Source organism: Ovis canadensis, chromosome 17 (genome assembly GCF_042477335.2).
Source record: "Ovis canadensis isolate MfBH-ARS-UI-01 breed Bighorn chromosome 17, ARS-UI_OviCan_v2, whole genome shotgun sequence".
NCBI classification, from domain to species: domain Eukaryota; kingdom Metazoa; phylum Chordata; class Mammalia; order Artiodactyla; family Bovidae; genus Ovis; species Ovis canadensis.
This window is the reverse complement of record NC_091261.1, coordinates 22,785,307-22,810,490: the sequence shown is the minus strand read 5'-3', so window position 1 is coordinate 22,810,490 and position 25,184 is coordinate 22,785,307. Positions and strand designations below refer to the sequence as shown.

The 25,184-nt window shown below is 44.2% G+C and overlaps 1 protein-coding gene across 7 annotated transcripts in view; it reads right to left on the bottom strand.

The window, feature by feature from the left end:
* Positions 1-25,184, bottom strand: part of ZNF827 (zinc finger protein 827) — a 187,993-nt gene that overhangs the window by 82,269 nt on the left and 80,540 nt on the right. For all 7 annotated transcript variants that reach the window (XM_069558545.1, XM_069558546.1, XM_069558547.1 and 4 more), the window contains exons 6-7: positions 2,797-3,036; positions 306-360 (exon numbers count right to left, since the gene is read on the bottom strand). In XM_069558545.1, the coding sequence (XP_069414646.1) occupies positions 306-360; positions 2,797-3,036 (295 nt within the window). The remainder of the gene's footprint in view (positions 1-305; positions 361-2,796; positions 3,037-25,184) is intronic.

Sequence of the window (25,184 nt, the reverse complement as noted above, 5' to 3'; positions counted from 1 at the left end):
GCCCAAGAGGATAATAAATATCCACTTCACAATATCATTGTAAGGAATTAAAAAAAAAATAGCATAAAGAAGGCGCCCAGCACAGTGCCACCCTCAGATGTTTAATAACTATGAATGGTCTTTCCCCTTGGGGTCCTTTGCTTTCCCTACTGTTTCCACCAACCAAAGTTAAACCCGAAACGGTAGAAAGGGGATGACTTCCGAACTCAGTGAAAGAAAAAGGTTTGAGGAACGCTGTTCAAACTCTGATGCAGGCCTGGTGACTCCCACAGGGGGTATTCCGAGAGGACCCCACAGTGACCTACCTGGTGGTCGTCCGGACGGTGTTTTCTTTCTGAGTGTGCTCTTTGCTCACCTTCTCTGTAAAGAGAGAGGATGAAATAGACATCTCTTAGCTTGTTCTGACTCAATCTGTGTGTTTAAGGCTGAAGCAGAAACATCCTCCACACCTCTTTCTCTCTTGCGGTTTTCTTTTGGTTTCTCTTTCAAGCATTCAAACCCTTCCTGTCTTACTGGTAAAGCAGGCAACGGAAGCATGTCAACAGCATCTACCAAAATAGTTTACTAAAAACCAATCAAAGGGAAAGAGTTACTAACAAAGTACAGGCATGTGTCCAATTTTCATCAGGCGTCAATAAGTATATGTACATACCACACACACAGACACACACACACACACACACACACACACGTGCACAAAGACAGTTATTTCGATTATATTTTCCCCCAACTGAAAATCTGCTTTTCTCTGATTCAGCATGAAAACTGCAGTTGTTGCAACTGTTCCGCTTCTGACTTTGATGACAACCTTTAAGCATTCCGTATTGTCAGGCCCTTTTGTGAGGCAGGCTATAAAAATAGTCGTAAGACCTCTGGGTGTGAGAGTCATTGAGTGCTTATTCTGATAAATGTCACAGGGGACAAAAAAATATCATTAGATGAGGGGAGGTAAACTCTCCCTTGCTCCGTCTTGAGGTCTGTATCTACCAGCTGTCAGAAATTATTTAATTAGCTTTCAAGAGCACAAAAGTTGACCTCTGGTCTTCCCTAACCAGTTCAGATGTGAGGCTTCTGACTGTCACAGCTCTCAGTGGCTTCTTTTAAGTCTCCAGAGGAAACCTGGCCACCTCTACAAGGGTTTCAGATTTCAACGGCAGGGCAAGCGAAAAACCCCTAATCTCATGGATTCGGGGAGAAAACATAAACAAAGATTAATGCTATCTTTCCCATGCTTTTAAACACTGGTCTGAGGCTGCTGTGTGCATGTTTGCGTGGACGATTCCTTTCTGTCCACTCAACAGTGACAACGAGGGTGAATTTGGATTCACAGGCAGGGTTCTTTGAGAGAACAGGAAATCGGGGCTAAATGACTTGCTTGAGGTCACCGGGGCGGTCAGCGACAGCGCCAGGGTGAGAACTCTCAGACACAAAGTTTTGAGCTGATAGTAGACCGTGTTAATGTACTGCTGGAGATAGAGACTTTTTGAAAAGAGCCACACTGGCCTCACTTCTGCAAATCTGAACTGCCAAATCACTCACAAAATTACACTGTTTTTTAGAGATGTGTTCAGCCTATTTTGCCTTTTTTTTTTTTTAAAGAAAAGCATCTTGCATGTTTGGAGCGTCTTTGGAACTTGCCAAGAACTATATGGCCTATTCAGTTTACTGACTTCACTATTTCCACCTCTCTGAGCTCTGCACAAGCTCAGTTCTTGTTTGAGAACCCACCGCCACCATTTTCAGCACCAACCAGTAACTTCACAGCTATGGGTGGTGTCACAAGGCCAACGAGAAAATGAGCTATCAGAGTGGCATGCAGATCCTAGCTTCTTTCCTTTTTCTGGGGTTTTTCTTAGTGGAAAAAAGTTAGCACTTAAATAATGCGGCATTTAAATAATGGTGTTTTAAATCTGCAAGTCATAGCAAAACAGAGTTCATGAAGCATCAGTGACAAACACTACTGATGCCTGAATTTCAGTATGTAGGCCAATGCTTGACCAAAGATATAAAGTATCTGTGTTTCTATAAAAGTCTGAATCTTACATGAGTCTCCTTCATTCATCTCAATCACATTCAAACAGTAACAGCACATTTGATAACAACAAAGAGGATGCTGCTTGAAAAAGGTAATAAAGGAAACAACTTAGATTCTAGGACCCTTACCTATTCTATCAAGACATTTAGCTGAGCTAGCAACTGACTTCTAGACTTTGAATTTTAAGTAGTCAAAGCAGAAAAGGTTGGTTTACAGAAAATGTTCTACCAGGTTATAGCCGGGGAAAGAGTCCCTACAGTTTCATCTTTTACTCTTCCCTTTCCTTGACTTTTTTTTTGCAGGGGCAAGATATAGTAAAATCTCATTAATTCCGACCACACTACTTTGGAATTCATGGTAATTCAGCCACTGTTAGAGTTAATTGAAGTTAATCTTTTGCACATTAGAAAAAAAAAGGGCTGTTAATCAGATCAACTGCCTAAACAAAACTAGAGGTGAGATATTTCATCCATGCAACAGGGATCTTTTGCATGGAACTGAATAGAGTTCTAATTTCAAATGATTCTTAACTATTTATTAAAGAAAGTTTGGCAGGAGTTTGACTTGGCAACATCTGATGGACTGTTCATCTGAGTGGCGAAATTCATGTTAAAGTAACAAAATGGATTTCTGTCTAAAAAAGCCTATAATGCACGTTGTTGTTCTTTTTTTTGTTTGTTTTGTTTTTTACTTTGTTGGAGTGGCTTTCCCTCAAATCAGGCCCAACTATTGACTTTTATTTTTCCTGCAGGAAAACGTACCTGACAATTGAAAAAGCAGCTCAGATGCCATCTTCACGGAGATGTCCTGACTGAACAGGTTTCTCTCCGGGGGTATTCTGCCTTCTGGCAGCTTCTGCAAGGGTTCCGTTTTCTCTCGCCCGATTAAAGTGCTGTAGCCAACATTGCAGCTGGGTGATACTGAGACCTGTGAATCCTGGATGTCAACCTCCATAGGCTCCTCTTTTATCTTCACCATCTGAGTGTCCTTGTAGCTTTCCGCTGCAATGCAAACAGGTGAATGAAGAACAAACAAGCTAGAGTTTCTTAATTCTGAACCAAACCCAGTTTTTCATCACAGAGAGAACCACAAGGGAGTGGTTAAGAAGAAAGCACCATGGCACACTGGAACACAGTTTGAAAACCTTCTAGTTTAACCTTATGACTGACCTAGCAATCCTTACTCCTGGGCATATGCCCTGAGAAAAGCGTAATTCAAAAAGATACCTTACCCAGTGTTCGCTGAAGCATTATTTTTAATAGCTAGGACATGGAAGCAACCTAGATGTCCGCCAGCAGATGAATGGATAAAGAAGAGGTGTATACAATGGAATATTACTCACCATAAAAAAAGGAATGAAACTGGGTCATTTGTAGTGCTGTGGAGTGAACCTAGAACTCTTGTTATACAGAGTGAAGCAAGTCAGAAAGAGAAAAACAAGTATCATATAATAATGTATATATGTGGAACCTAGAAAAACGTTACGGATGAACCTATCTATAGGGAAGGAATGGAGATGCAGGCATAGAAGAGAGATAAGAGGACCCAGCAGTGGGGAGGAGGGGGCTGGGTGAACTGGGACAGCAGCAGTGGCATATACACCCTGCCGAGGGTGAGACAGAGAGCTGATGGGAAGCTGCTGTGTGTGCCGGGAGCCCAGCTCCGAGCTCTGTGATGACCTAGGGGGGCGGGGGGGAGGCTCTCGAGGGAGGGGGTTTATATATATATATATAGCTGATCCATTTTGTTGTACAGCAGAGATGAACAGAATATTGTAAAGCAATTACACTCCAATTTTTTAAAAAAACAGAAAACTAGTTTAACTCATCTGACTTCCAGAAAAGGTAGGAAACGGAAGCTCAGAGAGGTCAAGTGCCTTGCTCAAGGCCACACAAATGGCAGCAGAGGCAGGGTGGATGTCTCCCAGATCTAGACCAGGTTTCCTGACCGCAGTCTCGTGATCACTTTCACATGCTATTTCTTCTCTGCCATGCTGCTTCTAGAACTTACGGAGAACACGGCAAATATCTGCCCTTGTTTTATATTTATAACATACTCAGCTTCAGGGAATCAAGTAAGAGCGAGCATATTCATACTATGATTTTCTCCCCCTCTTTCGAAAGCACCAATCAATATTTTTTTTCTTTCTTTTCCAGGGCACCTAAATTAATAAAGAATAAATAGGGTTGATGCAACCGAGACATTTACACCTTGCTGGGAGCTAGTAATCCTCAAGACCACCCAGGAAGTTAATTGCAGCCCAAGAAATAACACTTAGAAAAACAGCAATCCTACAAGTTATAATAACAGTTCAACCTGCTGACTGCTCCAGCTTTAGGCGTGGCTATTGAACTTCTGGTCTCTAGCTTGAAACATACATTTACTTTGGAAGGCGAGAGTGTCTTTATGGACATGTGGCCCTTAGCGTTAATGAGAGAACACCCTGGAAACAAGGTGGGACAGTTAGCCCAGCCATTAATTTGGGTTACTTTAAAGAAAGGCCACACTTTCAAATCAGTAAACATTTGTTAGCTGTTACTGTACACTGTGCACTCAAGCATTCTGGGAAACCTAAAAAAAATCCAAAAAGGACTAGATAGATAGATGATAGACTGGATTACCTAGGCAGGCCCTGAGTCCAATGGCAAGTGTCCATATCATACACAGATGAGAACAAGGGAGAGACACAGTGGAAAAGGCCACGTGAAGACATATACTGTGCTGCCGACCGAGTGCTGGTATCCCCACCCCAAGTTAGTATGTCGAAGCCTAATCACCAAGGTGACAGCGTTTGGAAGTAGGGCCTTTGGGAGGTGATTAGGTCACGCGGAGCCATCCCCCATCCACTGGGTTGGTGCCCTTGTAAAGAAAACCTCGGAGAGCTCCCGTGCCCCTTCTTCCACGTGAGGACACAGGGCAAAGATGCCTGACAGTGAACCAGGAAGGAGGCTCTCACTTGAGCACGCTGGCACCTGGATCCTCGACTCCCAGACGCCAGATCCGTGAGAAATACATGGCTGTTGTTTACAAGCGAGCCAGTCCATGATGTTCTGGAACAGAAGCTCAAACAGACCAAGACAAACAGAGACTGGAGTTTTGCAGTCACAAGTTAAGGACTGCCTGGAGCCAACACACATTTGGAAGGAGTGCGGAGAAAGATTCTCCCCTAGAACCTTCAGATATCAGCCTTCTGGCCCCCATTTCTGTTGGTTTCAGCTACCAAGTTGGTGGTCATTTGTGATGGATGGATGGATGGATGGATAGATAGATACATATTGGGTTGGCCAAAAAGTTCATTTGGGTTTTTCCTTAAGGTCCTAAGGGAAAACTGGAATGAAATTTTTGGCCAGCCCAGTGGATGGATAAATAGGCAGATAGATAGACAGACAGACATAACAGTAAGGGGCACTAGTAAGCAAGTGCAGATCTGTGGGACAGTTAGGAAATATGACAGGGAGATCTCATTGCTCTAAGTGGGGTAGTCAGAGAAAGCTAGGGTCTCCTTGCCAAGTATGAGGCAGGTGAAAGTCAAGTATATGAAGATTATTGATTTGCAATAAAGAAGATAGAGGAGTATTTTTAAAAATACAAAATTAATAGGGTGCTACCCATAAGATTTCATGTAAGAAGTGTGCTCATTGTGCTTTTTTTCTTCCTGACGTATTACACATGCTTCTCAGAGAAAACGACCTGATTTTTGTCAGCAACTAAACTGCAGGCAACTGTTATATTTAATTTAGATCCCTCTCCCCACATTCCTGTCAAGTTGGGTTTTTTTTTTCTTTTTTCTATGCATGTGTGTGACGCTCATAAAGACCAAGTTCATTGATTTGATCATCCTAAAAAAAAAAAAAAAGGAAAAGAAAAGAAGAATATAAAGCTTTCCAAGTTACATGCCTGGCTTCTATGTCTTTACTTCTAGCCCATCTGATTCTTTCTTGAGTCCTGACTGCACCCCCTGACCCCTTAAGGGACTTGGGGACTAGACAGCCATCCTGACCTTCCCTTAGATTACCAATAGGTGCAGTCACCACACACAGTGCCCTCTTTGTGTCCCCTCAAACTACTCAGGATTTGGAAAATAAACAGTGGGGTCAGTGTCACAGGTACAGAATGATGTCTCTGAGCCTTGCAAGTCTTCCTAAGGCCCGAGGACAAACTCAAAGGGATGCTAGAAAGGGATTCACTTCATTAAAAAACAACAACAACTTAACAAACATAGAAAGAGCAAAGCTAGAAAGAAGCTCTGTTATTTATCTCCCCAAAAGCCCCTTTTCCCCAGCTTTGCTCCTGGATTAAAAATCACCTGTCTGTTTCCAGTCCTGGATTTAATGAAATCAGTTTTGTCCACCAGCTTTCAAATGTTTTATTTTTCAAATTTTTAAACATTTTAATGCAACAAAGATAAAAAAATAATACATTAGTTAAATCTGGATTAGTTTAGAATCAAAATATTTAGTGAAATACAACACCGTGCTTCAAGGTATGGCTAACCACAGGAACTATCACATCTTCAAGTAACACTAACATTACTTGAAACACTAAAGTAACACTTCAAGTTTCTCTGCAGCTTGGGTGACACCTTAAGCAGAGTTCTTAGAAGAAAAATGCCCACTATCTGCTGTGTGCTTAGTCGCTCAGTCGTGTCCAACTCTTTGCGACCCCATGGACTGTAGCCCACCACCCTCCTCTGTCCCTGGGGACATTCCAGGCAAGATTACTGGCGTCGGATGCCATGCCTTCCTCCAGGGGATCTTCCCAACCCAGGGATTGAATCCAGGTCTCCAGCATTACAGGCAGCTTCTTTACCCACTGAGCCACCAGGGAAGCCCAAGCTAATTTTGCTTCCCCCATTAGGTACCAGTTTCCAAGCCCTTTGTTTCATACCAAAAGTACTTCAATCGTCCTAACGATTCATAGATGCTCTGAAAAACAGATGGTTAAATTTAAGCATTTTAAAGATTATATTACTAACTGGTAACATTACTTGGCTACTTCAGACAACCCAGAAGTTCAGATTGAAACAGACCTGAAATAACAATGAAATTAACATAGCATTCCTTTTCCCTCCATATTGGGCACAAAGCTTCCTTATGTTTAAACATGAGTATACTGCATAAACTCCTCTGGCTAATTTAGGGTAGAACATACTCTAAAAAACCAACTTTGGGGGGAGCTGAATTATGACTTATAGATTTCACAGATGTTTTTATTGAACTTAATGCAAAATAATAGGCCACATTTTAGTTACTTGAAACTGGTGGCATTTACTGTGGGGTGAGGAAAAAGGTGAGAGGGGAACCACAGTCATTTCAGTCTTTCAAAACTACTCAAAGACAGAGATGGAAAATACCTTCAATCTTTTTCCTTTCTCATTGGTCACCTGAAGCAATCTGACTTGTGATGTTACTAACAAATCAGTTTTTTTTTAAAGCTACTTGGGATAATTTCAAGTATGATTTTTCCATGAAGTGCTTTCTTCTCTTTCTTATGACAACTCTTGACCTTTCAAAACTGCACAAAACACCGATGGCTGTTAAAAAACCTTTACCATTTGTAACCTACCTGACAGACTCCAGATTCACTGAGAAGTTTTCAAACTGACAGCTCAGTGGGCAAGTGAGACATAATTCAATAAATATTTTTATAGTCCTTGCACTTCTATGCAATAGCATCGCTGCCAAGTGTTTCCTTGCCTTTTTTAAAAGGCAGGATTTCTGAACCTATGGACATTTGAAGCCAGATACTTCCCTGCCATGGGAGGCTGTGCTGTGCATTGCAGGGTGCTCAGCAACATCTCTGGTCTCTAACCACTAGACACCAGAAGCACCAGCCCTCTAATTGTGACAACCACAAATAACTCCAGGCATCTCCAAAGTCCTCTGGGGGGCAAAATCTCCCCAGTGGAAAAATATGGCTGTAAAGTTTTGTCACACTCTTTGTTTTTGCCCCTTCTCCTCTGACCCCATTTAATTAGCACCCAAGGCAAAGAAGAAAGAAGCTGCTTCTAAGTTCCAGCTTGGTTCAACAGTATCTCAGCTGGCTGAGGATGCAGGAGGTGGGCTGACTTGCGAACAGTTTCTGCTACATTTCTTTCTTGGTCCCCAGCTCGCTGCCTTTTGTGTGGAGCATCCTAACATAGGGGCTTCCCAGGAGGCGCAGTGGTAAAGAATCCCCAAGCAGGAGATGCGGGTTTGATCCCTAGCTTGGGAAGATGCCCTGGGGGAGGGCATGGCAACCCACTCCAGCACTCTTGCCTGGGAAATCCCATGGACAGAGGAGCCTGGCGGGCTACAGTCCATGGGGTCGCAAAGAGTCGGACACGACTTAGCGACTAAACAGCAACAGCATTCTAACATAATGAGGGTTGAGTTCATCACTTCACTCACTCTTAGCTTTGACTTCCCCACCCAGGGACGTATGTAGACATTCAGGATTTTAAGCTTTCCCAACATCTTCCCCTTTCACACACTTCCGATTCCTCTGCAATCTCTTCCTAAAATGATAAGACAAATATTAATTTGACTCCAGCGGTCTCTACTGCTATTTCAACAGAGAACTTGGCATATGGGAAAAGATGGGAGAGTGCTAAAAGGAGGTGATGCCTGGGAGGTGGATTGCGGGTGACTGTTTACTGCAATGCTTATTTGTATTTTATAATTTTCTATGATGAATATGGGTATCTTGTCATGTAGTTTGTTTGTTTGTTTGTTTTTTCAATGGAAAACAATTACATGCATGCACTGGTAAAAAGCCACTACTTCCTCTTTAGAGGTGCACAGAATAGCGTGCACGCCTGGACGCATCAGAAGAGTTGTTTGTGACTCCAACAAACTGCATGCAATCTCTGCTTGGCAACAGAGGAGAAAAAAGCAATGGGAATGCCGTAACACTGTTTTCTTTCCCGCCTTCATAAACACAAATATATATTAGCTATCAAACTGGGTTATTTCATTCATCAGTCACTCGGTCTTTCTATCCTCTTTTTTTTTTTTTTAATGTCTGCCATGTACTCAGAATCATGACGGCTGATTCATGGTATTCAGAGGTAAATAAGACGTGGTTCTTGCCCTCAAGCAGTTTAAATCCAAATGGACGGATGACCAGACAAGTATCAACAGCCCTCTCACACAAGAAGTAAAATTCAAATGCAGGGTGGGAAGAGAAGTCGTGGAAGGTTAGAAAGCAAAGCACAGAAGTGGAATTGTATTCGGCCAAGAGCATCCAGGGAATATCACATTGTCTGTCTGTCTGGAGCATCAAAGCTGGGAGGTGCAACTGGCTCCCTGACTGAGCAGGACTCAGGGGGTGTCAACGTAAGAGCAACTCTATCTTTGTCTGCCAGTCTTTAAACCTGCCCGGCAGGAAAACGTTCTTCTCTTGTTTCTGGGTGAAAACTCAGGCAGGCTTAAAACCTGACAATGCTTAGATAATGCAAGGCCTAACAACCCTTTAAATGGCAAAAAAAAAAAAAAAAAAAAGTTCTTGTTTCAGGATATAGCAGGCTCACCCACATGGGTTAATCCACAGCTCAGCTCTTTTGTGAAGGTGATCCCTGCTCCTCCCTGGAAGGGTCCCCAGGATGCCCGAGATGGGGGAAGTGGTGGGGTCAGCTCCCTCTCCCGATCTTGTTGCCTTCTCCCCATCACACTAGCTGTCCTTCCAGACCCCAGAATCAGTGAAGTGAGGAGGTGGTGGGAGAAGAGATGAGGGGAGGGAAAGCTCACAGCCCTGTTCTAGAATGGTTTTACCCTCTTTAGGTTGACCTATGGGATCCGCCCATGGGGTCTTCAGAGACTTCTGACTTGGTGGTGATTGCCCCCGGCATTTCCTTTACCTGGCTGAACGCCCTCTAGCCTGGGCTCACTGATTTCCCCCACTTCCCCGGGGACACCCCTGCAGGCCTCCATCTCGTGAGTAGGCAAGGGTACCATCAAGTCTCCAGGCAGCTCCTAGACAGCATTTTTGATAACATCCTTGGTGACCCTCCTGTGGGAATCCGGTCCACGGTGGGGCCACGGGGAACACTTGCCTCTTCATTTGATCAGAGAGAGTGAGTTCAGGCCCCACGCAGACCACACCAAGGCAGTCTGCCATCTCTCAGCCTTGTCAGGTGCCAGGCCACGAGGCTCCCCACTGAGGAAAACATGTGACCAACTCTGCAGATGATGCCCCTTTCAGATTTGAGGTGAGAGGCTGGAATCCCTCCTCCTGTCCCCATTACCCTGCAGTGGGGGAATCAGCCCAGTTCTCTACAAAATCCCCTCACCCCAACCCTCAATAACCTCTCGCTTTTATAGTCTCTCTATTTGGCTAAGAAGTACAGGGCGTGTGTGTGTGTGTGTGTGTGTGTAAAATACATGTAACATAAATGAATCGTTGTAACTATTTTCAAGCATACTATTCAGGGGCAGTAAATACATTCACACTGCTGTGCAGCCATCACCCGCCTCCAGCTCCAGAATTTTTCATCTCCCCCCGAAACTTCACCCATAAAACACTAACTCTCCATCTCTCCCTCCCCTCAATCTCTGGCAACCATCATTCTACTTTCTGACTCTAGGTCAGGAGTTTTCACATTTTTAAAAAATTCTTCATGCAGAAACCTTGTTGCTGAAGCCAGATCTTCCATTTAACATCCTGTTCAGCAAAGAGCATCAGGTTATATTCCAGAGAAATTACACTGGAGGGGCAGGTCAGAGCAGAACATGGAATCTTAAAGGCTGAACCACGAAGCCGGTCCTAAATGGGGAGCCTGCGAGGATCCAGCCTTTAGCGAGGGTTTGCTTGGAGAAGCAGTATGATCAGATGACATTTCGGAAGGGCAATCGGGCAGGGATGCTTATACGGGACGAAGGGACTGGCAGAAATGGGAATGGGGAGTGGATGGGGACTTTCTGTATTAACAGCAATCCAAGCAAGGAGATGATGAGAGCCTGAACTGCTGTTCACAAGGAGAGAAAAGACTCCCAAGATATTCCAGAGGCTGAGCGCTGAGGCACTGGTGGCGGAGTCTGACTCAAGAATGAAGACACCAACGTGACAGTAATTGTGAAGAAAACTTGCGTACGGTCTGGGTAAGGGGGAGGTGAAATTTTTAAAAGTAACAATTCTATGACTTTTAAGCCTCTGAAATTTGGAAAATGCTACTAATAAGAATGGGCTTCCCTTGTGGTGTAGCTGGTAAAGAATCCGTCTGCAATGAGGGAGACCTGGATTCGATCTCTGGGTTGGGAAAATCTCCTGGAGAAGGGAAAGGCTACCCACTCCAGTATTCTGGCCTAGAGAATTCCATGGACTCTATAGTCCATGGGGTCACAAAGAGTTGGACACAAGTGAGCAACTTTCACCACATTCTTCTTCACACATAAACAAGAATAAGGAAAGCTGGGTTGGGGAGAAATATGAAGGGAGATTTTCAGCTCTATGTTGGCTAAGTATCTGATTCCCACAAGAAGTGGGGGTCGTGATGGCTTAGAGGCAGTAAGAGAACAGACACACTGGAAGTCATCTGAATCCAAGGGGCTGTGTGAGATCAGAAAGGGAGGGTGAGTACAGAGCAGAGGATGGGGGAGAACTGTTACCGTCCGCTCCAACAGAGGAGGAGGAAGAAAAGAAGGGGAGGAAGAGGTGGAGAGGGCGGGCCCAGCACAGCGGCCATGTGCACAGAGGTTGGCGGGGAAGGTGGCGATGGTGGCAGTGCAGGGGCGCTGCCCACTCCTGCCTTTGGGCACCCACCCCCTTACAAGCATTCCTTTCCTTAGTGTCTGCCCCACAGAAGCCCTCAGCCCCACTCTCCCTGCCGCACTGAAATCTGCCACCTGCCCAAACACACCCCACCATTCCTCACCTTGTGCCCAGCTACTCGGCTGTGTCCAACCAACTCTTTGCGATCCCATGGATTGTAGCCCGCCAGGCTCCTCTGTCCATGGAATTCTCCAAGAATCCTGGAATGGGTTGCCACTTCCTACTCTAGAGAACCTTCCCAGCCCAGAGATCGAACCGCCCCCCGTCTCTTTCATCTACTGCACTGGCAGGCGGCTTCTTTACCACTAGCGCTGCCTGGGGTTCCTCACCTTATTCCCTTCTCTCGATAATAACCTAGACAGGTTTCAAAATGACTTAGACATCCCTCTGTGAGGGCCTTCCTTTATCTCCATCAGATGGCACCCTTCCCTCCTCTGTCCTACCTCTAGACAGTTCAGACCTTGCTAACGTTGCACTGGGCTGTAGTTTTATTATTTACAGATTTGTTTCCCCTGTGGACTGAACGCTTGGCAAGGGCCTCGTTCTGATTCCACTTTCATTCCCAGGACTTTGAAGATATTGGATTAATACCTGTTTGTCGCGTGCATCGCTTGAGGCAGAGCACACAGTCGGTGTGCAACGCTTCCCCCTCCCTGACTCCTCAGTCTGCTGTGGACACTCACGCATGCCACGAACCTGCATACAGAAGGGCCCGGCACCAGCAGTGGTACTGAAGGAAACAACGACAAGCGGCTGTGCTCCCTCTGGACTGCCATCGTGATCCGGACTCAGTGTTTTTGCATAATGATAAAAGAGCCTCTAGAAGCAACACCAATGGCTCCATATGGAAACATGTCACTTTCTAGAGTGATACCCCTGTCAATCAGATGAACTGAAAATCTTTTGTCTTCAACTGGCCATTCTCAAAAAGCTCTGGGCTGGGCACAAAAACGCGGTCCAGGTATGTATGAACTGATTCCCGGAGGTGTCAGGTTTATTACTTAAAACTTTGTTTAGAAGCGAGGGTGACAGCTCTCACTGCATTCAAGTGATGCACTTTAGGCAGAGCTGAATCACATTCAAATCCAGCCCCCAAGTGGCCCTGAAACCAACAGTACCAAGTGGAGAAGGGGAGGGGAGGGGGCGGATGGGAAGACCCCCCCCCCATCTCCCTTCACTCCTCAGATTCAAAAACCAGGGATCCAAGTAACACCGGCCAAATCATCTCTCCGTGGTACAAAGATAAACAACAAGATCAGATGTTCTATCTACTTCTTAACCCATAATCCAGTTAGGATGCTGGGAAGTGATGGCATTCAGTTCAAGTGAAAAGTACACAGAGGCACCGTCTCTCCTGTTTCTAATCCATGCAGTAAGAACAGAACTTGTCCACCCTATGCGTCCATCAGCAGACGAATGGATAGAGAAGATGTAGCAGGTGTATACGGGCTTTCCAGGCGGCTCGGGGGTGAAGAACCCACATGCCAGTGCAGGAGATGCCTGGAGAAGGAAAGGGCAACCATTCCAGTATTCTTGCCTGCGAAATTCCATGGACAGAAGAGCCTGGTGCGCTACAGCCCATGAGGTCGTGAAAGAGTCAGAAAAATATAAATATATTTATATTATAAAATTTTAAATATATATATACTTACATACATATATATGTTAAAGTCACTCAGTCATGTCTGACTCTTTGAGGCCCCATGGACTATACAGTCCACGGAATTCTCCAGGCCAGAATACTGGAGTGGGTAGCCATTCCCTTCTCTAGGGGATCTTCCCAACCCAGGGATCCAAGCCAGGTCTCCCACATTGCAGGCAGATTCTTCACCAACTGAGCCACAAGGGAAGCCCACATATATATACATACATACATATATGGTGGAATACTACTCAGGCATTAAAGAGAATGAAATAATGCCATCTGCAGCAACGTGGATAGACGTAGAGATAATTATACGAAGTGAAGTTAAGTCAGACTGAGAAGTGCAAATACCCTATGATATCACTTGCATGTGGAACCTAAAATATGACAGAAATGAATGTATGAAACAGAACCATGGACACAGGGAACAAACTGGTGGTTGTCAAGGGGGAGGGACGGAGTGGGAGGTTGGGGTTAGCAGATGTAAGCTTTCCTATATAGAAAGGACACACAAGGTCCTACTGTACAGCACAGAGAACTATATTCAACACCCAATGATAAACCATGATGGAAAAGAATATAAAAAAAGAAAGTGTATATATATGCATAACTGAATCACTCTGCTGTACAGCCGAAATTAACACAGCACTGTAAATCAACTATACATCAATTAAAAGAATGATAAACGTCATGTGTCTCCACAGTGGTCCTCAGCTGAGTAAAAGCTCCCTAGTCCTGCTCTGAGGAACAAATCTCATGCCCAGGGCTTACCCACGGCAGCTTCCACATCCCAGGAGAGGAAATTCAGGCTCCTACTGTCCCTACTGGATGTATCGGTCATCTCTTCCCAAGGAAAGAGAGAAGAAATGCTCTCCATGAAAGGGAACAGTGGTGCAGCAATCTTTCTCTAGTTCTCCTAATACACAAGAACCTTCAAGAACAGCATTCCACTGCCTCTTCCTGGAACAGCAGAATAGGAGACTTAGTCTCTGCAATGGATAAAATGCATGGTCTCTGGACTTGAGGGTAACAGGCACAGCCGAGGGCAGGGCAGACAAATGGTGTGAGGGACGGAACTGAATTTCCCCCCTTCAGGTAAAAAAAGGACAAAATAGCATTTTTCAATAGAAGAGCCTTACAATGACCTCCAGTGCACACACACTCACACAGACACACAGACACACATACAGAGACACACACCCCACCTAGAACTGCATAGGAGTAACTCAGCAAATCAAGAGCAAGCCAGTATCTATGAAGAAGAAACACAAAGCTGTGCACACCTTTAAATAATTCATCAGACAATTAATTGATTAATTAAATTAGGCTGGGACTTCCCTGCCAGTCCAGTGACTTTGCCTTTCAATGCAGGGGGTTCGGGTTCAATCCCTGGTCAGGGAGCTAAGATCTCAGGTGCCACATGGCCAAAAAAAACAAAACATAAAACAGAAACAATACTGCCGCAAGTTAAAAAAGAGTTTAAAAATGGTTCATGTCAAAAAAAAAAATATTAGACCATCTTTTCCAGGTGAAAAAGATGCACAATCATCTCAACACTAGAATAATCTTGTTTAAAGTTATGGGGTTAGGTTTTCTGTATGCCCCCCTTCCTTCTCTCTCTCTCTCTGTCTCTCTCTATCACACACCCCCCTCACATGTTTTATTCCTATAAAAACTTCAAATATTCGATCAGAACTGGCCCTTTGAATTGGATCACCAAAACCACAAGTGAGGTCGCATTTCCCCTCTCTATCAGTACACTACCTCCTAACTTAGGAAGGAGAATTAATGAAGGTCTGAAGAGTCAGCTACGGACACCAGAATTCACAATTAATGGACGGGGTTAAGTAGGAGGTCAGCTCAGAGAGACACCATAAGGAACACCCAGCGTTCCATTTTATTAGTTGTTCTGAATCTACAAGGAAAAATATGCCCTAAAAAAGAACAGAACTCAAACTTTAAAGATCATAAAGAGTGAAATGAGACCTGGAAGTTCCCTTTCAGGGATCCAAGAAACATATCCTTTTTCATCAGAGCAAAGTACTTGAACTTTATTCTTCTGAGCGTTCTTCAATTAGTTTTTGCCTCCCCGACATCAGCAAGTAATGCAAGAGGTTCCTTCCCGAGATAACTCAGCTGGGCACTTGCCAATGTTTCCAGCCACAAAACTAAGCTCAGAGCAGCAGCTCAAATTCTGGACTCGATTCAGGGCCTGACACTGCCCAGGGTTAAACTATGTAGGGGGCTCCCTGACACAAAGGAAGGTCCCTCAGACCGGCCACGTGGAAGATGATCACAAGTCAGAATACGAGCATCACACACAAGGGCTGCATTCGATTTCACTTCTATCCAGAGGACAAGAATTAAAATCTTTGAGTCACCGAGGGCTCCGGGAGACGAGCTTCTCCGGCCAGCAGAGGCTGTGGAGGGGGCCAGTCATTATCTGTTGAACTCTGAGTGTCCCGGTGTTAATGTAAAACCTCTCCCAATCATCTTGTTTTCATTTGATGATTTCACGAGAAATTAGCTAAAGAGGTGCATTTAAACTGTATGTCTGCCATTTGGTACCATTCCAAATGATCTCATTTTTAAAAAATTAACCTATTTTTCATCTAATGTCCAGAATATACTTTTCTTGTCTCACATTTTAAAAAAAGGGGGGAAAGGGTCAATTCAAGTATCTGATCTAAACCTAAAGCGATTTAACATCATTATTCTTTGCCACTTAATAAATCTAAGTCCTGTCCACCTCATCTGTTGTGACTAATAGGCCTTTGTATACCCTTCTATGAACCTGAATGCAGGAAGGATGGGGTTGGGGGGGAACACACAAGTAGATTTTAAACAGAACTCCTGAAAGATTCAGAAGTCCTGCTGACATTAAAAAAAAAAAAAAAGACCAAAAAGCAAGGTCCATCTCTGCCTGGTGGTGGGTTGGCCATTGCCTGACCCTCAATGAAGAGACAAAGCAGAGTGGGCCCTTAATGCCCAAGGAGAGGAAGGCAAACACCAAGAGTTTTATTTCAATCACTAAGAGTTTTACCAAACTTTTAAATATTTTCCACTAACAGATGGTAAAAGGGCTTTAGTATATGCAGACAAGTTTAAAATGCTTTTCTTAGGTGGTGCTAAATATTACTGAATCGTGTCCCAAGGATATCTCTGTTGAGAAGCCCTGACGGCTTCTCTTCCATCGGTCAGTGTTTCCAGAAGGCAGGGAAGGGCTGGCGAGATGGTGCAGAAAGCAGAGCACTGCATAACAACATAATAACTGGAACCCAGCGTGAGCATGAGCAGGAGGACAGGATGGGACAAGAACACAGGGTCACGCAGGAAAGGACACTGTCTTGTTCACCTTGGTAGCCCTAGTGGCCAAAAGGAAGCTTGGAAATTAGTTCAGTTCAGTTCAGTCGTCAGTCACGTCTGACTCTCTGCGACCCCACGAACTGCAGCACGCCAGGGCTCCCTGTCCATCACCAACTCCCGGAGTTCACCCTTCTTGTGAAATCATCCAGCCATCTCATCCTCTGTCGCCCCCTTCTCCTCCTGCCCTCAATCTTTCCCAGCATCAGGGTCTTTTCCAATGAGTCAACTCTTCGCATGAGGTAAGTATTGGAGTTTCAGCTTCAACATCAGTCCTTCCAATGAACACCCAGGACTGATCTCCTTTTGGATGGACTGGTTGGATCTCCTTGCAGTCCGAGGGACTCTCAAGAGTCTTCTCCAAAACCACAATTCAAAAGCATCAATTCTTCAGATCAATTGAATCAGTAATTAAATTGGAAATTAGTAAGGACTCAATAAATAGTGCTGAGTGAATGAATAAGGGAAAGAAAACAAACAACACCGTAAGAAGAAATGGAAAGGTGTGATGAGAAGTAGAGAAAAGCTAAAGTACAGAGTTCATTGAATCCTCCAAGAAAACTTGACGAACTTTTGCCAAAAATCAAAGCCTTCATGGCGGATAATAGGTGAGCCTCTGCTTACGCCGGGGCACCAGCCTTGGGACCCAACCTGTGGGGCTCCCTGGAGTGGGGATGGGACCATGAGACAGTGGGACCAGTTCCCTCTGGGCTCTAACTCCCCGTACTTCTAGGAGATGCTGAGTGCATGGATAGTCTCCCAATGCATTCTGCCTGGTTTTCAGCATTCTTTCCCACATGTTTTAAAATCAAACCTACTTGCAAGTAGCCTGAGCGACTCATCTTAATGTCCCTTCCTCTCTCTGTTCCCGTGTCCTCTCTGGCACAGGGGGTGGAGAATGACACCAGCCCAATGGGGCAGGGGGATGAGGAGGGGGACCCTCAGCTGAGAAGTTGGCCCTCCTGCTTGAGCGGTCCCTATTACACATGGGGTGAGGACTTCAGCCTCAGGGTCTTCAAGGAAACAGAAGGAGTCATACCAGCCTTCTGCTATGAGCATTTTAGGAGAAACTCTTTTAAACAGTATGGTATGGGCAAGCTGTGCATGTTCAGTCACCCGGTAATGTCGCTCCTTTGTGACCCCATGGTCTGTAGCCTGCCAAGCTCCTCTGTCCATGGAATTCTCCAGGCCAGAATGCTGAAGTGGGTTGTCATTCCCTTCTCCAGGGAATCTTCCTAACCCAGGGATCGGACCCAGGTCTCCTGCATTGCAGGCAGATTCTGCACCATCTGAGCCACCATTTATGCCCTTGAACAGTATCCGGGTAGGATAAGCAGGGCTTGAAAGGTTTTAGCACAAGTGATTGAAAGGAGACAACCATTCATTTCATTTAAATTATCCCAAGTCCCCAGTTTTCTTCTTTATTCCACAGCTTTTAAAAAAGTACAAAAAATATTCCCTACATATCACCCAGTAGCTTGGCTACAAGTGCTGGTGAATCCCAAGGGAAGACTCCTACCAATATTTAATTTTTTTATTCTTCAGCTATGCTGCATGATCTTAATTCCCTGACCAGGGACTGAACTCTGGCCTCTGCTTTGGAAGCATGGAGTCTTAACCACTGGACTACCAGGGAAGTCCCTCCTACCGATATTTAAACGTGGAGGGAGGCACAACAGTTCTGCTCCGAAGATACAGTCCCACAGATCACTGCCATTTCACCTTTAGTCCCAGTAAGGCTTCAGCTTTGCTAAGGGTCTCTCACCCTCTCAACCAGAAGGCTACTAAGTTTACCTTGGGCAACACGGACATGGGTCACAGGAACTTCCAGAAAGGCTGTCCTGATGGCTGTGACTCCAAAAGGGCAGGAAAAATCTTGGCAGCAACAGCAGGGAAGTGTATGTGTGTGTGTGTGTTTAGGTGGGTTTACAGGGCTTAGGCGGCAATAGGAGGAATAAGGAAAGAAGTTCGTGACGTATTCTTTAAACAGCGATGCTCACCGCTCAGTTTTGAAATTACAGTAAATGGTGGCAGGTCACATGTATGTTCTTCACTGCCCCCACTTCTCCAGCCCTGGAGAGAAGCATGTGGCAACCACGGGAAACCAGGAAACAGGCTTGAATCCAGCCGCTGGCCCATAGTCAGAAAACAGGAAGTAAACCGACACACACGCACGAACTCAAGACAGCCTACGTATGGGGAAAACATGTACAACGTCAAAGTCTCTCAGTCGTGTCCTACTCTTGGCGACTGTAGCCCGCCAGGCTCCTCTGTCCATGGGATTTCCTAGGCAAGAATACTGGGGTGGGTAGCCATCCCCTTCTCCAGGGGATCTTCCCAAAACATACACATGTGTAGAGTAAACAGAAGACTTATTAGGAAGAAGACTGAGCGTGTGCTAGGTCCTCACACTTTGATAATGAGAAAATAGCACTCTTCAAGCCTTCGCCTTCCTAGAAGGGTGACAGAAGCCGTAAGGGAGAAACAGCTCTCTTCGGGAAAGCATTCCTTTCATGGGCTAACACGGACACTGCCCTGCTCAGCGGAAACAGACGCCATCGCTCTCACCCCGTGTACATCTTTGGTGCTCTCTGTGCAGACCGGCCCAGGGACCACCACCCAGCTGAGCCCCAGCCCAGTGGGATGTGGCCACTTGGCAGCAGACAGAGGAACCTCCTCTCCAGAGGTAGGTCTGTGATACCAGCCTGTGCCCAGATGGGCACAGAGGACGTGGGGTTTAATTATACATGCAAATGTTCCCCTTCTGCGACACGAATAAGTTAAAAGTGAAAGGTTAATGTGGCAACAAGGAGAAAAACCATCATGGAATGAGAATGTTTTAGAGCTCTCATTGAGGAAAATAATAGCTACGGTCTGCCTCACAAGACCACGACTGTACTAACACAGCACTAAAACGCCTGAAGAGGGGTAGCCAGGAGAGGCTAGAGTGGCGTAAGAGATTCGAAGGCATGGGCAAGACACACGTCTCTACCTGGCAGGGAAACTCGTCCTCTCAGTGAAAGACGGAACAGAATGTTTGACTGGTTACTCAAATATTTGCAATTGGCTCCCTCAGCAAGAAGAGTTTCTTCTTAGAGCTGTCACCATCAAATACTATTTACTCATGGCTTCTCCGTGCCACTGTTGGTGTCCTGGATAAGATAATGTCTGCAGAAATGGTTTTGTATTTCTATTGAAAAACAGAAATCAACGCAGGAATACAAGAGACCGGCATGCCAGCGGTGAACACATTTCCTAGGTGTCATCCTCCGTTCTTTTGCTCAGTATTGTAAGGGACCTAGAACCCCTTCACCAGTTCCGAATTCACCTGGCACCTCCTAGCCCTCTGGCCCTCTCTCACTCAATCTGGCCAAACAGAAAAGGAATCTGGAATGAAGGTAAAGCCCATGAAACTCCTTTCTGAGCTTTTGCCCGGTTTCTGGAACACAGGCCAATACAAATGTTCATAGCTTTATTAATATATGAGCTCTGCACCAGGGAGATGATAATAAAACAAGAGCCCTTTTGAGTCCAGCCTTTCTGAGGCCCAGGTCTCAGTATGGGAGGTGAGGGAGCCGGGATAAGAAAGCTAAAGGGCGGCCCAGGGGTGAGGACTCTAAGGGGAAAAGAAGTTCCCTCTTCTTGCCCTCCCAGAACTGCACGAAGCTCTTTCCCACTCTGTCTTGTCTAAACAGCCAGGTAAATAACACCAAGGTACAAGAAAGGAATTTTCTGGGTACATAAACAGGTCACATTTCTATCTTATTAAAGCAATCTATTCCCTGTTTGTATAAGAGAGGGTTTTTGCACTCCAAACCTTTGCAATTCTCACTGAGCTTTCAAGTGCTTAAAAAGAGTCTAATTCCTCATTTAAGATTTAACTTCCCCGGTTATGGGTTTTCTGTGTATATGTCTTATGCATACACACACAGATACATATATCCTGAGAGCTGCTTAGGGTACACATGGCAATGACAGAGTGCCCTCATTACTGGTAAGACCACCGTTGGTTATATTTATTAAAAGTCATTTAAAAAGCTGACAGAGAAAAGCAAATGTATCATATCACTTATATGATACATTGGAGTACAAAGGAGCACAATGAACTTATCTACAAAACAAACAGAATTACAGGTGTAGAAAACAAACTTATGGTTACCAAGGGGAAAGCAGGGGCAAGGGGTAAATTGGCAGATTGGGACTGACATGTATACACTACCATACAGAAAACAGATAACTAGAAAGGACCTGCTGCATGGCACAAGGAACTCTGCTCAATACCCTGTAATGACCTATATGGGAAAAGAATCTTAGAAAGAGTGGATATATGGATATGTATAACTGATACACTTTGCTGTATACCTGAAACTAACAACATTGGAAACTGACTATATTCCAATAAAAATTGAAAAAATAAAGCTGACATATAAATATTCTTCGCTATCAGCTGAAGTACAGAATGTTATAGCAAATACAGAAATCACAGAGGTCAACCCCACTATGGAGGTATTTATTCAATAAATTAGGTTTCATAGTCTTTATATCTGTAAACTAAATATGTTGAAAACACACATAAGACAGGCTTTCGTGTTAATAGTAAATAAGTCTCCATTTTTTACCCAATTTTTGGAATTATGGAAATGTGATAATTCCCTATCACAAGCAACAAAACAGAGACAAATTGGATTATAAGTAAAACCTTTTGCACCGCAAATAATACCATCAAAAAAGTGAAAAGCAGAATGAGAGAAAGTATTTGCAAACCATATATCTGATAAGAGACTTATATCCAGAATATATAAGAAAATTTTACAACTCAAAAATAAAAAGACAAATAATTTAAAACCAGCGAAAGAACTTGAGTAGACATTTCTCCAAAGAAGGTATACAAATGGCCAAAAAGCACATGAAAATATGCTCAACAACATTAGCCATCTGGGAAATGAAAATCAAGACCACAATGAGATACTAGCTTACACCCAGACGATGGCTATAATAAAATAGACAGACAATAACAACTTTTGGCGAGGATGCAGAAAAACTGAAACTCCCATACATTGCTGTGGGGATATAAAATGGTGCAGCTGCTTTGGTAAACAGCTTGGCAATTTCTCAAAATGTTAAACATAGAGCTACCATCTGACCCAGGAATTCCACTCTGAGGTATATACCCAAGAGAAACGAAACATATGTCTACACAAAAACTTGTACATGAATGTTCTTATCAGCAAAAGTTGGGAAGCAACCCAATTGTTCAGCAATAGATGAGTCAATAAACAAAATGTGGTATATCCATTTTATACCATGTATAAAATTAGTATTATTGGTGTATTCATTCCAATAATATCAATGGAATATTATTCTGCCATAAAAAGGAAAAAGGTACGGATGCATGTTATAAGAGAGATGGGCCTTGAAAACATTATGCTAAGTGAGAGAAGACACTTATTGAGTGATTATACTCATATGGAATGTCCACAATAGGAAAAATCTATGGAGAGGCAGTGGATTAGCAGCTGGGAGAATATTGGGAGAAGAAGCAGGTAAGGAGCAACTGGGTACAGAGTTTCTTTCTGGGGTGATAAAAATATTCTGCCACTGGAACTGGTGATGGTTATGCAACTCTGTGCATACACTAAAAGCCACTGAATGGTATATTTTACATAGGTAACTTTTATGGTATGCAAATTATATCTCAATAAAGATGCTGAGAAAGTAGGATGGTGTTTACAAAAGCAGTTTAGAAGTCCCTTAAACGTAACAATCTAAAATATATACATGATTATGGGACTTCCCTGGTGGGCCAGTGGTTAAGAATCTGACTTGCAATGTGGAAGACACAGATTCCATCCCTGGTCAGGGAGCTAAGGTCCCACAAGCCACAGAGCAACTAAGCCAGCATGCCAGAAGTAGAGAGTCTGTGCACTGCAACGAAAGACCCCCCCATGCTACAGCTAAGATCCAAAGCAGCCAGGTAAAAAAATAAACTAAAATAAACAAAATACACGCATTATTAGAAAAGTAGGGTAGCAGCTTCAGCAGGCTTCTCCAGGTGCTTAGAAAAATTTGAAGTAAAAAAAAAAGCATTTTTTCAATTTCAGACTGATTGGCCATTTTGACATTTTCATGCTTTCAAATTCCTCAGCATCACATATTTGACAATGTGCTAAACAGGCAGCATTAATAAAATAAATACTTTTGTTTTCTTTTACTGACGCTTCTAAATTACTCTTTAGCTCTTTTATAGTTTGCTAGCATGTCCAACGTGTTCACTCTAGGAGTGAGTTCCTTTCCATGATGTGTAAGCAGGGAGAATCACGGGAACTAGGGAAAACCAGGCCTTCCGGGTTCTCTCCACCATTCAGTGAAATAACTTGTAAGTTTGAAGGAGGGCAATGTGAGATGACATTAATATAAACCAAAAATACCTATTTTCCATCCCTATAGATTATTACTGAAGTCATGAGGAAGTCATAGCTTATAAAGTTTGATACACTACAATTTTCCAAGGGAGAAATACTAAATAGAAGAGTGAACAGTTTTGCCCTGAGAACTTACTTAGCTAAAATCTCTACTTTATCTCAATGAATTCTTTAGTCTCGGACATAATCTTTGATTTGTTGGGGTGAGGGTAGGGTGATTCCCCCCACCCCCGCCCCAAAGAATGCACACGTTGCCCAGAAATAATCATGAAATTTCACAGCAAAGAACATGGAAACAAATAGTATTATCTGAGGCTCACCAGCAATGCCTTGATGTATTAGGGACATATGCCCTTCTAAAAAACATTCCCGGTTTCCATTTTTTTCCTAATAAATTAAAAAGAATCTCCACTGAAGAGAGATGATTCTTTTTTAAAAGTAAAATGTGCATTTAAGATAAGGGTGGGATGGGGGCAGGGAAGGGAGGCTCAAAAAGGAGGCAATGTATGTATAATTATGGCTGAAATAAACACAATATTGTAAAACAATTTTCCTCCAATTAAAAAACAAAACAAACAAAAAACAGAGCTTTCTTCTCTGTCAGTTCCAAGCTGAGGCACTCTTTTCAGATGAACAAAACTTACATCTCTAATTAACCATTTCCTTGGCACAGAGCTTCTCAAAACTAAGCTTTCAGAATTACTTATAAAAAAACTCAGCGTTTCAACTGGGTCCACAGAAGAACTCAAGAATTTGCATTTCTATTAACTTCCCTAAGGGGCTTCCCTGGTGTCTCAGACAGTAAAGAATCCGTCTGCAATCCAGGAGACCTGGGTTCGATCCCTGGACAGGGAAGATTCCCCTGGAGACTCCAGTATTCTTGCCTGGAGAATTCTATCTTCTCTAGCTCATGCTGACTCTGCTCCTCCGGGGACCACACTTTGAGGAGCACAGCCTCAGCATACACAGAGTTGCAACTGGCTAGGTCAACTCCTGGCTGGGCAGTTTTCTCCAAAACTCCACCAGAAAGGAGAGGCAAACACCATCCAAAAGCCAAACACACTTACATCCAATATTTAAATAACAGCGGTGGCCATTCCCTTTTGGGGGCTCATCCATATTGCTTCTCTTCCTGGTCTCACACCACCCTCTCTCTTGCCCATCCGAGGTGTGATTCTAGGGATTCTTCTCCTCACCGCCATCCTACAGGACTGTGGCCAGGTCTGTTCAACACGTCTTTCTCCCCAGATACGGTAGGAGTTTCCTCTAGTGGGCCCCCACCGGACTGGACACTATCAGCTGGAATAAGACATTTCTGTCCAGCTGCTCTTTTGAACAAGAGGTATACTCAAGTTGTTGGCAATTGCCATGTTCTACCATATGGGCTGGGTATCAGAAAAAACCATTTATGAGCAGAGAAGCAGGGATGAGCAAGGACCTCCTGGGCTCCATACAGTCCCCTCCCCAAACCCCTGGCTTCAGTGGAGGCCTGACGCCCTGCTGTCCCCCTGCCCTTGGGTTCACTCCATGAGTCAACCCCAAATGTGTATGTGTGCCTGCTAAGTCACTTCTGTCAGGTCCAACTCTGCGACCCTATGGACTGTAGCCCTCCTGGCTCCTCTGTCCATGGGATTCTCCAGGAAAGAATACTGGAGTGGGTTGCCATGTCCCACTCCAGAGGATCTTCCCAACCCAGGGATCGAACCTGCGTCTCCTGCAGCTCCTGCATTGCAGGCAGATTCTTTACCACTGAGCCACTGGGGAAGCACCTCCCCCCCTGCAAAATGTGCACCTCCTATTAAATCCCCTTTCTTGTCTAAACTGGATGAAGAGGGTTTGTTACTTAAAACCAAAGGGGCCCTAATTAAAACTGTTAACAAAGTCAATCTTTGGGTACCTTTCCTCTCTGTTTCAGCTCACCTCAGAGATTGAATTCACCTTAAAACTTCATCCTACCCAAGTTTACCTGCTT